Source organism: Canis aureus, chromosome 22, assembly GCF_053574225.1.
Source record: "Canis aureus isolate CA01 chromosome 22, VMU_Caureus_v.1.0, whole genome shotgun sequence".
Taxonomy (NCBI): domain Eukaryota; kingdom Metazoa; phylum Chordata; class Mammalia; order Carnivora; family Canidae; genus Canis; species Canis aureus.
The window spans coordinates 22,042,405-22,058,945 of record NC_135632.1 but is presented as its reverse complement, the minus strand read 5'-3'; the positions used below and the strand labels follow the sequence as shown (position 1 = coordinate 22,058,945).

The window sequence follows — 16,541 nt, the reverse complement described above, 5'->3', positions numbered from 1 at the left end:
TATTGCTTCAGAAGAGTTTTCTTCCTGCGGGAACTAGACTATGCTTTATAGGAGAAAGAAGTAAGCTGAAGACGTGAAAGTACAGGGACTATGTGTAGAAAACAATACAAGTGCTCAACATTCACTAATAGTAAGACAATAATAGTAATGAAACAACTAATAGAGAAGGATTCAGTGAAGATGCCTGCAGTAAAGCAAGGCCAGAATTGCACTGGAAGAGAAATCCATAAACAGCCAGAAATAAACAAGAAGTACTGTATTTTAGTACAATAAGTGATGATGATACAATAAGTATCACCATTATTACTTAAATTTGTTTTTAGAATTTCCCAGGAAAGATATAAGATACAAATGCCTATGAGATAGAAAGAAACAAAATATCAATATTTACAGTTGATTGCATGCCTGGAAAGTACAGTGGGATCAAGAAAAATACTACTATAATTCATTATTAATGAATAAATTAGTTTGGCAAAAGAAACATATCACAATGTCATTTTCATATTTAACGGTCATTAGCTGGGAAGTACACTAAAATTGTGACACATGTTCATTTAAAATAATAAACTATAATTCTAGTATACTATAATATATTCTACTATAATATAATAAAAAAACATTCCAGGAAAAACAATCATATGAGAGATGTGCAAGATTGTTATAATACAAAAGTCTAGGACAAATGAGCAATATTTATTAATAAATTAAAACATGCCATATTCCTAGATGGGAAGACTAAATATCATATACTTGCATATTTTCCCAAAGTTAGTAAGTTTAACATAATTTTCATCTAAATATAATCTCTTAAAAAGAATCAATTAAATAATTATAAAATCCTAAGAAGAAGCACATGGATGAGAATATAAATAGTATTATAAAAAGAAAATCAGCAGTAAAGGAGTGGCTGAGACCTACCTGAAACTATAAAATATTAAAATAGCAGTGTTACAAAGACCAGCGTCTTTGTAGGTGTAGATGTAAGAGACCTGGAAGAGAACAAAATCCACACACATTAACAGCTTTCTTTATATACATCCACCTATCTAGTTGTCTACGTGCTATGATACAGATGCCAACTATGATCAGTATCCAACATTAGGGCACTAGGGCCCTAGGTTTATTAAGTTTAGGTAAGATATGTGTAGATTTACATAGATTTGTATGATAAGGCAAACTTTCTAAATAAATGGCTGAGAAAAGATTTTTTTTTTGAGAAAAGATTCTTTAACTGGACAATTGGGTAGCTATTTAGCAAAAAAAAAAAAAAAAAAAAAAAAAATCAAATGAAATGTTTAATTCATTCACCAAAACAAGATCTCAGTTTGACTGAATTTGACTAATACAGATTAGACATAACAATATAAATCATAGAGGTAGATAACCTTGGAAATGTAAAAATTATAAATCTCTGACAAAATTTTTTTAAAGCCTTAAGCATATGAAAATATATTCACACCAAGTGTGACAAAACAGCATAATATAAAAACTAGATAAAGATATCATTTAAATTTATAAGAAATGCTTGGGATGCCTGGGTGGCTCAGTTAGTTAAGCTTCTGCCATCAGCTCAGGTCGTGATTACAGGGTCCTGGGATTGAGCCCTGCGTTGGGCTCTCTGCTTAGCAGGGAGCCTGTTTCTCCCTCTCCCTCTGCCTGCCACTCCCCCTGCTTGGGCTCCTCTCTCTTTCTGTGTATGTCAAGTAAATAAATAAAATCTTAAAAAAAAAACAAGATGTATGAGAAATATTTAAAAAATAATAAGCTATGAACAAACCACTCACAGAAAAGAATTTATAACTAATAAATGATATAAACAAAGGAAAAAATATTCATCCTTTTTGATAATCAAATGCAAATAAATGCAAATAAAGCCACTTAAAAATATTTTATTTATTTATTCATGAGAGACACAGAGAGAGAGAAAGAGGTAGAGACACAGGCAGAGGGAGAAGCAAGCTCCATGCAGGGAGCTCGATGTGGGAGGTTTCCAGGATCACACCCTGGGCTGAAGGCAGGCGCCAAACCGCTGAGCCACCTGGGCTGCCCAATAAGGCCATTTCTTAAAGTAACAGTTTATACCTAGAAATGTAATAACATTTTTTAAATGATAGCATTTCTTGCTGGTAGGTTTCTGTGACATTAGGATGCATTGCTATTGGCATTATAAATGATAAATTTTGTGTCATTTCTGGAAAATAATTTGGAAATGCTCAATTGGCATCATAAGCATTCACACAAACTTTTATTTATTTATTTTTCTCTAATCCATTTACGAGTGAGGGGAATGATTTGTCACAAGAATTTGACCCTGTGCAATTGTGGGAGCAGGTTAAATAGTCTCTATGACACTACTGTCTTTGCACCTGCTCTTGGAGCTTAAGGAAGAGGCAGCCAAGAAAGGAAGGTGTATGTAAAGCGAGGGAAGAGCAAGAACAATCTGGAACCATAGTCACAACCTGGAGCCCATGGCTACGAACTGAAACCTATGTCTATAATTGCTTCTGACCTTGACGGTGTTCACTAGGCCCAGTGGCCTTCTTGTCCTTTTACCTTTATACTAAATTCCTCCTTTTCTCAAGTTAATTTAAGTTGGGTTCTGATACATACAATCAGCACAGTGTTAATTATATACAACACCTGTATATATAAATATATGAGTATGTATGTAAGGAAGACAGGATGGGGAAAAAGGAAGAAAATATATAGAAATGCAATAATAAATTCAGATAAAGTTGGGGCCCCTTGGTGGCTCAGTGGTTGAGGTTCTGCCCTTGGCCCAGGTCATGATCCCGGGGTCCTGGGATCAGACCCCAAGTAAGGCTACCCGGAGGGAGCCTGCTTCTCCCTCTGCCTATGTCTCTGCCTCTCCCTGTGTGTCTCTCATGAATAAATAAGTAAAATCTCTAAAAGAATAATAAATACATAAATTCAGATAAAGTCAAGTTACTTCAAACGTTAAGTAATCAATGAATTTAAAAAATGATTTCCATGATGCGTTGAGAAATGATCCAATCTCATTTCTGAGAAAAGGCTGTGAAGTTGCTGCCTCTCACAAGAAGGAAGGAATGCTGGGCTGACAGATACTTAACAGGGAATCCAGATCTGTGAGTGCAAACCATGACTTACAGATAGAAATTCACAATTTCTGTCACAATTACGACAATTCACTCACTTATCCAGCAAACATTTATTGAACATCTACCTGTAGTAGGAAAACACACACACACACACACACACACACACACACACCCATCTTGGTGGAGCTTACATTCCAAAGGGGAGACCATGGAATAAACAACAAAAGTTTGTCAGGTAGTTGATAAGGGCTAAGGAAAAAACAAAGAGGAGTCTAGCATTTATGCATGAGGTGGGAGTTCTAAGATGTGGTTGGAGAGAGCCTCACTGAGGTGACATTTGAGTGGATGCTAGGGAGGGAAGGAGGTCTGACCCACGCAAGTATCTATGGGTCAAACATCCCTGCAGAGGGCTGAGTTGGGAGCTCCATTCACGGTCTGGTCTCTTTTCTTTCAGGCAAACGAAGCAGATGCTGTGACCGTTGAAGCAGGTTTGGTGTTTGAGGCGGGCCTGCCCCCCTTCAACCTGAAGCCCATCGTGGCCGAATTCCATGGGTCAAAAAACAGTGCGTTCTCCCCGGGGCCCCAGGTCTCTGGTTTGACACTGCAGCCATGGGGGGAAGGCGGGGTCTCTGTCAACATTACACCTGAAGAGAATTGCCCGAGCTCTTTGGATTGAAGGAGGCTGTCATCTACACTGACCCACAAGGCCTGGAATGTGGATTCTCCCTGGAAAGCCATGAGCTGTGTGCATCCCAATGGAAGTACCCTTGGTACTGCTGGATGAGAGGGGGCAGTGCTGTCTGGGGTTCATCGCCTACCCAGTGGGATGACACCCCTGGGAGGCCTGCCTCTGGAGACACACAGACCTGGACAGCCTCTCCCCTGTGCTGAGTCCCCTGCAGGTGCTACAGAGCAGGAGTCTGTGAATGCTGTGATGAGAGGTTTGGGGGGAGTCGGAGAATAAGGCTTTGCCTCCTCTCCATTTTTATCCATTAGTGTCACCACTGTGTGCATGAGACCTGCCCACCTCAATCAGACTCCAACTTGCGGGGCTCTGGCAAGATCCTGGGGTCCCCCTGCACCCTTCCTCTAAGATCTTCACCCTTGTGTCTGGGCTGCAGACAGAGAAGCAGAGAAGGGAGAAAAGCCAACAGTAACATAACAATGACTGGCAGCTGAAGATCTCCCCGAGCAAGCCCTGCAGGCCCTGTAGTAGCTGGTGGCCCCCAGCGCCATGTCTCCACTGGCTTAGAGGCGCTGACAGAAAGGCACCAGTGTTCATTGCCTTGAAAAGGGACTGTCCCCGCTCCTGCTAATCAAAGGCTTTTTCTTTTTCTTTTCTATCTGTTCACCGGGGGATGGTACAGATCCTAGGATCCCCTAAAGCTGCCCATTGCACACACTCTGCAAGATGAGTTAGTGACCACGTGGTACCTTTCTTTAGCCCTTCTTTCTTTCTGCTTCTTTGCAGATCCACAAACCCTTCATTATGCTGTGGCCGTGGTGAAGAAGGACAGCAACATCCAGCTGAAAGGGCTCCAAGGCAAGAAGTCCTGTCACCCGGGCCTAGGATGGTCTGCTGGGTGGAACATCCCCATTAGGATATTTTTTCCTTCTGTCTCTGTTGAAGAAGGTAAGCTGGCTAAGGCCGGGTGCCCTCAGGCAGGACTCCTACTCCAGTCGCCCACGTGGATTGTACTGGGGCCATACAATCACTGTATAAGGTACACCAGTTTCACAAACAGCAAGATGGGGTGAGGATACCCTGAGTAAAATGTCATCAGCTGGGGTTGCTGCAGCAGCAACCCTTGGGAACTGACAGCTGAATCTTCTCTCAGCAAAGGTGCCTTGGTCTCTAAGCTCCCCACCACCACATACTTGTTGTAATCCCAGCAATTTGGCTCAACAAGGGCCAGGTTGAGGCTCGTTGAGAAAGGGGCACTTCCTTCTGGCTTCTCAGGAAGGCTCACTAGAGATTATAGGCACCAGAAGGCAGGTCTCAGAGTAAGGGCTTGGGGGAAGGGTTTGGGATGGGGGCAAGAAGAGACGAGTGGACCTGAGGCATGATTTTTTTTTTTGATACTTCTTGTACAGTTATGATGAGCCAAGGGAGCCTAGGGTGCCTCTTTAGCCCTTGGAAGATGATGGCCCAGTCTTTCTGCACTTTTGAGGCCTGCCAACTCTGTAGCATTCACGTTTTGCCTGTGATAGGGACAAGGGGCCACTGGGGCCAGATAGAGTACTATAGCCGGGGCCACAGCTCTGACCATGTTTGCCCTCTCTTGGGGTCTTCCTCGCCTCAGTGTCAGACACTGATGCATGTCTGTGTGGCTGTTGGCATGTCCCCTACCAACCACCAGGCAAGTTATCCCAACACCTTTCCATGGATTCCTGGAAGACGAATCCCTATAAGCTACCACAGCCCCTGGATCCAAAGGGGAGAGGGGTGGGTGGGACCGAGTTCTGAGGTGAGGAGGGACTGTCGGAGGTCCTGTGGTGTCTGGAGTTCTGCTTACCACACCTAGGGCCTCCATGGCGGTGAGTTAACAAGTGGTACTGGGATTGCAGCTCGGCTCAGTGTAGGTCAGCCGCCCTTGTGTCTTGAGTGGACAAGCTAGGAAGCATCTGGTGGGCTGGAGCCCCAGGCCCACGCATTAGGGTGATGCCTGAACAGTGGGGACCTTGGGGCATCCGTCTCCTCAGCCATGGGCACTATCAGCCACCTCTGCACATCTGCTTCCTTGAGACAGTTCTGGGAAGTGTGTGCAGCCTCGTGGGCTCTCACCTAGGGCCACTCGCTCACACACACGTGCAACCTGGAGGTTGCTGGTTCGTGTCCTTAGGTCCTTGTGTCTGTGTTAAGCAGCCACAGCAGAAATGGCCCAGTTCTTCGTCGGCAGCTGTGTCCCCTGTGCAAACAGGATGGAGTTCCCCAGGCTGTGTCAACTGTGTGTGGGGGAAGGGACAGACAAATGTGCCTGCTCCTTCCAGGAACCGTACTTTGGCTACTCGGGCGCCTTCAAGTGAGTGGGGGGCCCCCTCCCCGCCCCTGCCATTCTTCCTTACTCTGATGACAGAGAAACTAATGTACAGGGAGTGGATAGGACCTTCTCAGATCACCTAGGGTGTCAGTGTGAAACCCAGGGTCCTGAGTGCCTCCCATGGCCTGCCCTCACTCCTAACGTCCTGAGGAGCGTAGGGTCTGTGTGCTACCCTCCTGGACCAACAAGGTCTCTGGGACTCGTTGAAGGGTCCAAGCTATATCTGGGACTCTGGGATTCATAGACACAGGCTTGGGCGTCCATTGGGCCAAAGGCCAGGATCTCCCAGCTTGCTTCTTTCTGTCTGAGCTTCTCCCTGTGTCATGTGCCTGCCTCTTCCCAACTCCATCTCAGCCCCCTGCAGGCACCTCTGTATGTCTATAAGAGACAAAGCTACTACTCAAAACCAGAATGAAACTGTCCAGGAACCCAAGACTATCCTGAGTTTTTATCCTCTATATTAGGCTTTAAGCCTTTATTAAAAAAAAAAAAAAAAAGTCAGTCACTTTAGGCTACCTTTGAAATAGAAGGTGACTCCACATGATTCCTCACCAGAGTTACCCGTGTTGTGGTACAGAGCTCCTGCTTGCTTCAGACTCGGGTTGGCTGTCGAGGTATAAAGTCCCCTCAGGGCCATGGCCTCTGTGAGGACACGTGGAAGCCTGGGAAACTGTGGGCAAAGCCCTGTGAGCCAGTGGTCAGGGCAGAGCCTCAGAGGGGTTGCACTGGGCAGAGGTGAGCCCAAATCACGGAGACTGGCCTGACTACTGCTGTCCTGTTCCTCAGGTGTCTGCAGGACGGTGTAGGGGATGTGGCCTTCCTAAGGCATGTGACAGTGTTTGGTAAGTTCTGGATGGAGGAAGAATCACGTGAGCCATACCCTGGCCGGGGGAACTGGCTCTTGCCTGAAAGTTTCCCTACGTCTAGAGATGGGTAATGACAAGACTGTTAATGAAATAGGAGAGTTTCTGTATAAAACCCATTTCTGCTATACTTTGTTTAGTGTTCAATTTGTGCAGTCTGTAAATCTACTAAACAAATTTTCTGAACATTTAAATGGTATTTACCAATTAATAAGATGAAAGAGGTTTTAATAATTATCTTAGCCACTGCAATGTCCATTTCAAATGTAATCACACTCTCCCGAATGCTTCAGTGTAAATATGGTTCCTAAATGCTATAAATACCTTAAACAAACACACAAATTATTATAACAGTTTCAGAACTTCTTAGCACATCTACAACTAGATGTGTTGCAAAAGCATTACTACTGTAGACAAAAATATATTTCTTTTTTGTTTCTACATTAAAAAAAAACAATTTTTAACAGTTTTGAACAACGAATCAGAAAGAAACAAAAAAGAAACAACATAAATTTCAGACAAGTTGAAGTTATAGAATCTGGGTTTTGTTTTGTAACCAATTATATTTCTATCATATACAGAATATACTTGTATCACTCAGGATGTTTAAAGCAGACGTATATTCAGGATGCTAGGGTCTTTTTGAAGATTGATGTTGGCTACCTCAGGGAATTTTAAGTCCTTGCTTTGTACATGGGCCTTAGATCCCTATAACCTCATGCCTTTCTCTAGCATGAAATAGGAGCTCGGTGTTGTTTGTTCCTTTGTTCAGCCATTCACAATTCACTGTCCCTTCATTATCACACACTGACCCGGTTTGTTGGTATTTTGGGAATTGATGCCTGTCTTATTATGGTAAATTTAATTAGTGGGGTCATATGTGGGTTTCTACTCTTGGAATCAAGTTGTTCCGGATAATTGTCTTGTTATTTCCTCTAGTTGCTGCAGTGGGCAGCAGCTTCTAACTCTCACTCTGAAGTATTTGAAGACATCTTCACTTTCTGGAAACAACAGGTGGTCCCAGGACATTATGGTTTATTTTTGCTGAAAGTCCTTTGTCTGCTGATATATAAGATCACTCACCGTTTTATAAGTAGAAGGTTATGACTATCCATCAGGCTTCTGGGGGTACAAACGAGTACTGGTGTGGAGCTGCTACCACCACTGGGCCCCTGAGTGATTCATGTAGAGAAGTTCTGTCTTCTTGAAGCTATTAAATCATATTGAGTCTTTTTTTTTTTATCATATTGAGTCTTGATTTAATTCTGACATTACTAAATCATTTAAAATTTTTTCTTTCAATATCAAGATGTAGAGTGTGTTTTCTCTACAACATACCTAATTAAGCCATTCACAAGAACTCTAATTGTACTCCTCCTCTTTCAGTATGAGAATTTATGAACCCCAAAGACCTCTATGAGTTTGCTAGGGCTGCTATCACAAAGTACCACAAACTGGGTAGCTTAAGCAACAGCAATTTATTGTCTCACAGTTCCAGAGACTAGAAGTTCAAGATCAAGGTATGGGTTGGTTGGTTCCTTTTGGAGGTTCCTTGCTTCTGATTGGCTGGGACCACACAGTCAACCTTGTATGGGATGAGAGGGCCCAGAGTGGGCCTTGTGTTTGGGGACTGGCTGACTGACAGGGACACAAAAACTATCTAAATTTTGGCTTGCTTATGTGGCACCTGCCCAGCAGCCACTCCATCTTGAGCCTAGAAAGTTATTACAACAAGGTCAAATAGTTTGCAATTCAGGGAAGAGCAGAGACCACAGCTCATGGCTCTGTCTGCAGTTGGCTCATTTGGGGTTTCCTCCTCCAGAGAACCTGGCAAACATGACTGACAGTGACCACTATGATTTGCTCTGCCTGGACAACAGCCGGAAGTCTGTGGACAAATACAGGGAGTGCCACCTGGCCCTCTTCCCTTCTCATGCTGTCATGGCTCGAAACATAGGGGGCAAGGAAGACTTGATCTGGGAGCTTCTCAACCAGGCCCAGGTATTCCCACCCTCCATCCTCACCTCCTGCTTAGCAGTGGGAGGGGGAGTGTCCCTGTTTGGATTTGGGGCATTCTCCTACACTCCATTGTAGCCACTCTGAAAGTTCTTTTGGGCATAGGACAGGAACCATGCCACGCATCATTTGCTTTGCTGAAAAGCCACTCAGTCTGTAAATGTTATAGACAACAGAGGCCATGAACCCCTCATCTGGCATCATCAACTCCATGGACCAGACTCCGTAGAAGTGCCTCATTGCTTTGTTTTTCCTTTTCAGTTCTAGAGGGGTCCTCAAGATGTAGGGGAGAAAACTCCTCCTCCATGGAGTTTTCCCCTATTACCTTGCTGGCATGTGCTCCTGTCCTCCTGACTTCCCTCAGTGGCAGGTTCCCTGGCCATGAGTGTTCTCTCCATCTGGTGTTGGTAGCAGCCTCTCCTAGCCAACCCTCATTCATTCCCCAGCCCCTCTCTGTTGGTGCTCTCTGCTTAGCATTGAAGATTCAGAGATGAGTGGACAATGACTTTCCCTTGAGTTGCTCCCCGACAAGTGTGAGGGACATGATGAGTACACATACAAATTATCATCAGATGAAATGGTACAACCTTGGGGGCATGGATTGTGTACTTTGTAGAGGACAGAGGAACTGGTTTGCAGGGCAAATGTAGTGGGATTCTTGAGCCCTGGGAAGGAAGCTGTGCATACCTCTAGGAAGGAGGGGGCAGTTTGCCAAAGAGGGCAGCAGGTGACATTTCACATTTTGCCATTGCAAAAGCAAAAAGCAGACAGACATTGGAAAGAGCTTGGGAGGTAGGTGCTATAGTCAGAAATGGCTTTGGGCCAGTTAGTGGGAGTTGTAGGCAAAGAAAGGGCCCTTCCATTTTTTGGAGGCAGAAAATTCCCAGGTAGGCTTGAGGTCAGAGAAAAACCCAGGACTCCTGACCTCCAGGCTCAGTGGCAGGCACTGGACCATCAGCAGTTCCGGGATGAAGACCACCAGAGCTACTGGGGACAGTGGGATGGCCAGCAATGAGACAGCCTTTGCTGCCTGCCCCATGGGACTATTGGAGAAAGGCAGCTGCCTGGCATATAGCAACCCATACCTCTTGGTGTGGATCTTGGGGAACAGCCTCTAGCAGTTTCCCTGAAGCTCCACCCAGTAGACTGGCTGGGATTTGGGTAAAGCATTCCCTGGAGAGAGGCATGAGAACTCCGGGAACTACAGGGACTTTGGTGGGCTGGGTGCTTTGTCTTTTTTTTTTTTTTTTAAGATTTTATTTATTTATTCATGATAGACATAGAGAGAGAGGCAGAGACAGGCAGAGGGAGAAGCAGGCTCCCTACAGGGAGGCTCATGCAGGACTTGATCTCAGGATTCTGGGATCATGACCTGAGCCAAAGGCAAATGCTTAACCACTGAGCCACCCAGGCATCCCTGGGTGCTTTGTCTTCACTCTCAGGTGCTCATATTTTCTCCCTTCCAGTTGTCCTTGTCTGGTTTTGGATTTGTTTTCCCTTTCCCTTGCTATACCAGCTTCCCTCCTCTGTTTCTTTTATCCTTTGAACAGGAACATTTTGGAAAAGGCAAGTCAACAGAATTCCAGCTCTTTGCCTCTCCTCATGGGAAGGACTTGCTCTTTACAGATGCTACCGATGGGTTTTTAAGAGTCCCTCCCAAGATGGACGCCAAGCTATACGTGGGATACGAATATTTTTCTGCCATTCAGCATCTAAAGATAGGTAAGGGCCTATGAGGACAGCAGAGCAGGAAAGCCAGAGGGGCTTTCCCAGTGCCCGCAAGCCTCACCTCATGCAACCTTCACTGGCCTGTGGAGCTACCAAATGCACTGGGTTAGTGGGGGGATTTTCTGCTGAGCTGGGGGAAAGGCCTGAATTATGAGATTACAAAAGGGTTTTGAAGATCTTCAGATTACAGTCAACTTGAAGTAATGATGGTTCTTGCTCCTGTGTATTAACCAGGATTACCCCACCCAGTGTTAGGTCTATATGACAGGGAAACTAGCACATTGACAACCTAAGTGGGAATGTGGCCTCTGCCACTATTAGGAGTGGAATTAGAATTTCGGAGGGTGTTAATCCAGCTCTTGCCTTCCTCTGGATCCCTGTGGTTCATTACTTCCTTCTACTTTCCTTACTTTTGTCTTCATTTAGTCAACCAATAGTTACTGAGCATCTACAAAAGCCACTGTGTTAGCTGTGGGCATCCTGTGGTGCGCAGACATTGGGTAAGGGGGAGAGCCATCAGGCCCACCCAAAAGAGAGCACATGACTATCACCGGGGGAATGCTACTGGGTGGGAGAACCCATTCCTGTCAGAGAAAACTCTGAAAGGTCCTAATGTGGGCAGGTGCTCAGAAAGGCCTTCCCTCAGGAGGATATACCCAAGGAGGTGGGGTAACGAGGGTGGGGAACTGCTCTGCCTACACTGCTCTTTCTGAGTACTGAGTTCTCCATTTCTCCTGGAGGATGATAGGTAGGAATGAATGGTGATATGGGCATGAGATGTGGCCACTCTGCTGCTGTGATTGAGGGCCCCAGTGGGTAGCCATTCTGTAGCCAGTGGCACTAAGCTCCCAGATTCATATTGGGACTTCTTTTGGATCCCTGGTTTTTCTCCATCTGTCCTAGGTGTGGAAGACTCCCCGAGGGTGCGGTGGTGTGCAGTGGGTCACCATGAGAGGGTCAAGTGTGATGAGTGGAGTGTCCTAAGTGGAGGTGCCTTAGAGTGCACCACAGAGGAGACAACTGAGGACTGCATCGCTGCCATCGCAGTAAGGAGGGCCCCATCTCCACAGCTGGGCTTGGACACCCAGACATGTGGCCTCTCTGTCCTCTTCTCATATGTCTTCCTGTTGGCCATGAGGCTAAGATGCACCTGTTGTGTGCTGCCCCCACCCTCCAAAGCCCAACCCAACTCTACTCAATGTGCCCCTGCAGCTCAGGCTGGCCCAAGGCACAGACTTCTCAGGTGCTCAGCTCTGGAGTCCTGGGAGCTCTGAGTTTTGTCCTGCCTAGAGCTGTGGGAAGTGGGGTGACATCCCAGGGGGTGGTCAGGGCCCCTATGGATTGTGAAAGCAAATCAACCTTTTCGGTTCTTGAATTGTAAGCATAATTTTTTTTTCTGGTGATAAAAATTATGTTGGAAGAGAAATTAAAAATAAATAAAATCATTCACAACTTTATAACTCAGAAATTATTGCCACATAATTTCTGAGTTACGAAGTTGTATTGTTATTAACTTTCCATTTCTCTATGGGCAGATAATATTTTTGTGATTAGAAAAAATAAATTTATAAATAAGGGACTAAAAAATTGACAAACTCAGGAGACACACATTCTTCTTTAAGAAGACCTTTATTTTGGGGCAGCCCGGGTGGCTCAGCGGTTTAGCGCCACCTTCAACCCCGGGCCTGATCCTGGAGACCTGGGATCAAGTCCCACATCAGGCTCCCTGCATGGAGCCTGCTTCTCCCTCTGCCTGTGTCTCTGCCTCTCTCTCTGTGTCTCTCATGAATAAATAAATAAAATCTTAAAAAAAAAAAAAAAAAAAGAAGACCTTTATTTTGATAAACTTTCCTGGGACTAACCCATACCATAAGATCTTGCAATTTATATAGTCTCTTAAATTTGTCAATGTTAAGGATTAAATGAATTTGAGTGCTCAGGTTATTGCCTAGCATATAGTAAACACCTGATAAATGTTATCTGTTATTAGTATTTAAAGTCAGTACAGTAGGTTCACTTTTTTAAGTAATGAAATATTCATTTAAAATCTTTTCAATGGCTTTTCAATGGCTTTTCAATATTCCACCAAGTATTTCTGCCTTAATTTATTTCACTGATTTCTAAATGTCTACATTTGAATTATTCCCAAATCCTTTACTATTGTAGACAATATAAAAATGAAGATTTTTGTTCTATAACCAACATTTCTGGGTTTATCTTTAATAGTAATAATAGCTAATATTTTGGAAATTACTTACTACATGCCAAGCATGTTTATGAACTCCTTGAATTAACTCCTGCATTAATTCCTTGAATCCTCACAATGAGCTTATGAGCCCATCTTATGGATGAAAAAAATGTGTATAGAATAGTTTTTAGGTATATGTCCTTTGGAATATATATCAGATCCGGGAGGCTATGTGATATAGTGGTTATAAGCAGAAGCTAAGTAATTAAACTAAGTTAAAGTTAACTAAATTAAAGTTAATTAAAATTAACTAAAGTTTTAGTTTTAGTGACCATCTATTGGAGAAATTATTTAACTTCCCTCTTCTTTACTTCCCTAATGTATGAAAGGGGAAGAATTATAGGACCTACCTTATTGGATTCTGTGGGGAATACATGAGGTAACCACTGTAAGGTGTTTAGAAGTGGCCTGGCAGGCACATAGTAAAGGCTTGGTAACTTTTTGTTTGTATAGTTGCTACTGTTTTAAGATAGATTTCTAGAAGGGCAGTTCATAGGTCAAAAGCCAAGAGAGAGTATGTATCTGTGTTTTTATTTCAGAGATCTTATCTGTCACTGTAAGTATACATTTATTGCTCTGTTGCTGGAAAATTTCATTGATTGAACTAATAGGTTAATTATTAATGAATTATTGAATTATAAAAATTGTTTATTGAAAGTCTTTTTTGTGCCAGGGCTCTGAATATAGTGCTAATGGGATTGTGGGAACAGAATTGAACTCCACCATACAGAAGAAAACAAGTTGCATAGAAACATAGTAAATGGCTCAGTTGGTTGAGCATCCAGCTCTTGGTTTTGGCTGAGGTCAGGATCTAAGGGTGGTGAGATTGAGCCATTGTGTCGAGCCCAAGCACAGCTTGAGAGTCTGCTTGAGATGGTTTCCCCCTCCCTCGCCCTCAGCTCCTCCCTATTTGCACCCTCTCTCTCTCAAATAAATAAATATATAAATAAACAAACAAATAAATAAAATTTTGAAATCTTATAAAAAAGAAACAGTAAATTCAATCCCTGAGTCTGGCCATATAGATTGCTGAGTGACAGTGGTCATAAAGAAAATGTGGTGAGGGCATATCCAATACTCAACATTGGTCTAATGAGAGGTCAGAGTTGCCAAGGAGCATGATCTGGGTTGGGCACTTGTTCGTGGGTCAACACATCCAGTGTTTTTTTTTTAAGACTTGATTTATTTATTAATGAGAGACACACAGAGAGAGGCAGAGGGAGAAGCAGGCTCCTCATAGGAACCTGATGTGGAACTCAATCCCAAGACTCCAGGATCACAACCAGAGCCAAAGGCAGGTGCTCAATCACTGAGCCACCCAGGTGCCCCAACATGTCCAGTTTTCTAAACCCTGTGTTTAAGTGGCAGAAGTTTTTGGTGATCCATGAGTTGATTAATCCAAAGGACATGTGACATAAAGCCAATGAAATAGAAACCTCTGAGGGTCAGTGAGACAGGAAATGGTCTCAGGGTTGTGCTACTGATTTATTTCTTAACTTCAGAAAGGAGAGGCTGATGCCATGACTTTGGATGGAGGCTTCATCTACACAGCAGGCCAGTGCCGTCTAGTGCCTGTCCTGGCAGAGAACTACAGTAAGTGGAAGGGGTGCCTCTCAGTGTTTTATTTTCTCTGGGCTATGGATGTAGAAAGAAGGGGAAATGATCTAGTTCATTGTTGAGATAAGAATCAACTACTGGTGAACTGGAAAGGCTAGCAGATAATATCCTCCTTCCCCAGAGTTAGACAGAAAGAGATCAAAAGAAATTTTTATTACTTAAAGGGTGATATTAGAGGGCATGGTACAGAACTGGCTGCAGGGCTCTCCAAATTGCCACTGAGTTAGAGTTACCCACTAGTTCAGGTCTGTTGGCTTACCCCAGGCTGAAGGCAGAGGAGAACATGTATTGTCATAGAGCTTCATTGAAAAGATCTAAACCATCCTCTCCCCACTCTCTTCAATAAAGAAAGTAGGGGCTAAGCCACACGTGCCTCGCTTGAAACTTTTGCCAAATTCACTAGTCCAAAATTAACTTACCATAGCTGCACTGGAAGGTTAAGGGTTGGGGAAGGTCATATTCTTCAGTGGAGATCCTTTTACAAAAACAAAAACAAAACAACAACAAAAAAAAAAACAAATAAATCTGGGGAAAAGAGGATTTCACCAATATAATTTATTAGGCACCTTATCTGCTAGGCAGTGAGAAGGAAACCATACACTATCCTTCAAAAAAAAAAAAAAAAACTCTGTGAAGTAAATAATGATAACTCCGTTTTACTGATATAAAAACTGCAGCTTAGAGAAGTTACGTGATGTTCCATGGTAGAATGAAGATCGTATCCAGGTTTTTCTGACTCCATGGACTGGCTTTTGCCCCTCCAACATAACAAGAATATAATGATTGCCTACCACAGTCCAGAGGGAAGAAAGATGTCAGGATGACTTGAGTCACTTAGCCAATGCAAAAGGATCTGGGTCAAGATCTTCAGTGGTCTCTGATCCTCTTCGAAGGACATCTCATTTTCTTTCTCTAACTCCCTGAGGGTTGGGGAGATTCTGAGGTGGAACCTGATGTTCATATGGCAAAGGACAGGGATGAGAAGGGTTTAATAGCTGCAGAATCCTGGCTTGTTGACAACCAGTGATAAACTGCTTAGCTAATGTTTCTTATTTTACTCCTCACTCTTGAGATTAAGAAACTCATGACTTTGGGTTGAGCAATATGACAGTTTAATGCCATGAACCCTGACTGTTTTTCCTTTTAGTGCCCAAGGATGAGTCTACATGTGTAAATACACCTGCACAAGGTGAGTCAGAATCAGTAACATTGGGGCTCAGAGGTACAGGCCATGGTTGGGGAGAGGTGAGGGAAGTCTTAAAAATGAACCAAAGTTACTAGAGTTGTAAAAAAAAAAAAAAAAGAAAAAAAAGAAAAAAAAGAAACCGGGAGAATGAGCCACTACCACTACAGGTTATTGTTAAGGAGCAAATCTGTCACAAGCTGTGGCAATAATTACTGTTTGTGGGGTACTTTACAGTCAACAAAGGACCCCTGCTTGCACTATTCCCGTCTACTCTCCTCAGCAATCTTCTAGGATGTGGGCATCATCATCCCGTGTTGTGTAGATGGGAAAAGTGAGTCCCAGAGCCACACAGCTGGGGAGTGGCTGCACCCAGGCTTGATAAGAGGTAGTGTGACTGGAAGCCCCTTGCCCGTCCCACACCACCCTATCCTTGTCACATGCTGCCTGCCTTCTCTGTACCAGGAGGCAGGAGCCCATCCCTAGCACTTCTGGGCCAAGTGGAGGCTTCATGAGAGGAGAGTCATAGATGCTCTAATGAAGAGGAGGAGGAAAATGAACTCAACCCTTTGGCTCTTAGCCAGCTGATTTTGACAGAGGAATTGGTCTTGTCCTTAGAATAGACTAGGTGACAAGTTTTCCCATTTGTATCTCTACATAGCAGGGAGGGTCTGTATCTGTCCCCGAAGTACTTAATTTTGGAAAACAGAGCAGTGTTTCTCAATCTAGTGTGGTGCTTGGACTGGCTGCATCAGCATCACCTGA

General features: G+C 43.8%; 1 protein-coding gene and 1 long non-coding RNA gene across 4 annotated transcripts in view; one reads left to right on the top strand and one right to left on the bottom strand.

The window, feature by feature from the left end:
- LOC144293877 (inhibitor of carbonic anhydrase-like) overlaps positions 1–16,541 on the top strand; it is a 55,770-nt gene that overhangs the window by 24,771 nt on the left and 14,458 nt on the right. For 2 of the 3 annotated variants that reach the window (XM_077865101.1, XM_077865099.1), the window contains 9 exons: positions 3,535–3,643; positions 4,552–4,713; positions 5,944–6,103; positions 6,908–6,963; positions 8,807–8,985; positions 10,551–10,722; positions 11,632–11,774; positions 14,479–14,569; positions 15,741–15,782. In XM_077865101.1, coding sequence (XP_077721227.1) covers positions 3,535–3,643; positions 4,552–4,713; positions 5,944–6,103; positions 6,908–6,963; positions 8,807–8,985; positions 10,551–10,722; positions 11,632–11,774; positions 14,479–14,569; positions 15,741–15,782 — 1,114 coding nt within the window. The remainder of the gene's footprint in view (positions 1–3,534; positions 3,644–4,551; positions 4,714–5,943; positions 6,104–6,907; positions 6,964–8,806; positions 8,986–10,550; positions 10,723–11,631; positions 11,775–14,478; positions 14,570–15,740; positions 15,783–16,541) is intronic. The other variant, XM_077865100.1, reaches the window with a different exon arrangement.
- On the bottom strand, positions 894–15,547 carry LOC144293878 (uncharacterized). Its single transcript, XR_013361250.1, has 3 exons — positions 15,385–15,547; positions 15,013–15,068; positions 894–989 (listed from the first exon to the last, which is right to left on the bottom strand). It is a non-coding gene; the product is annotated as an uncharacterized LOC144293878 (long non-coding RNA).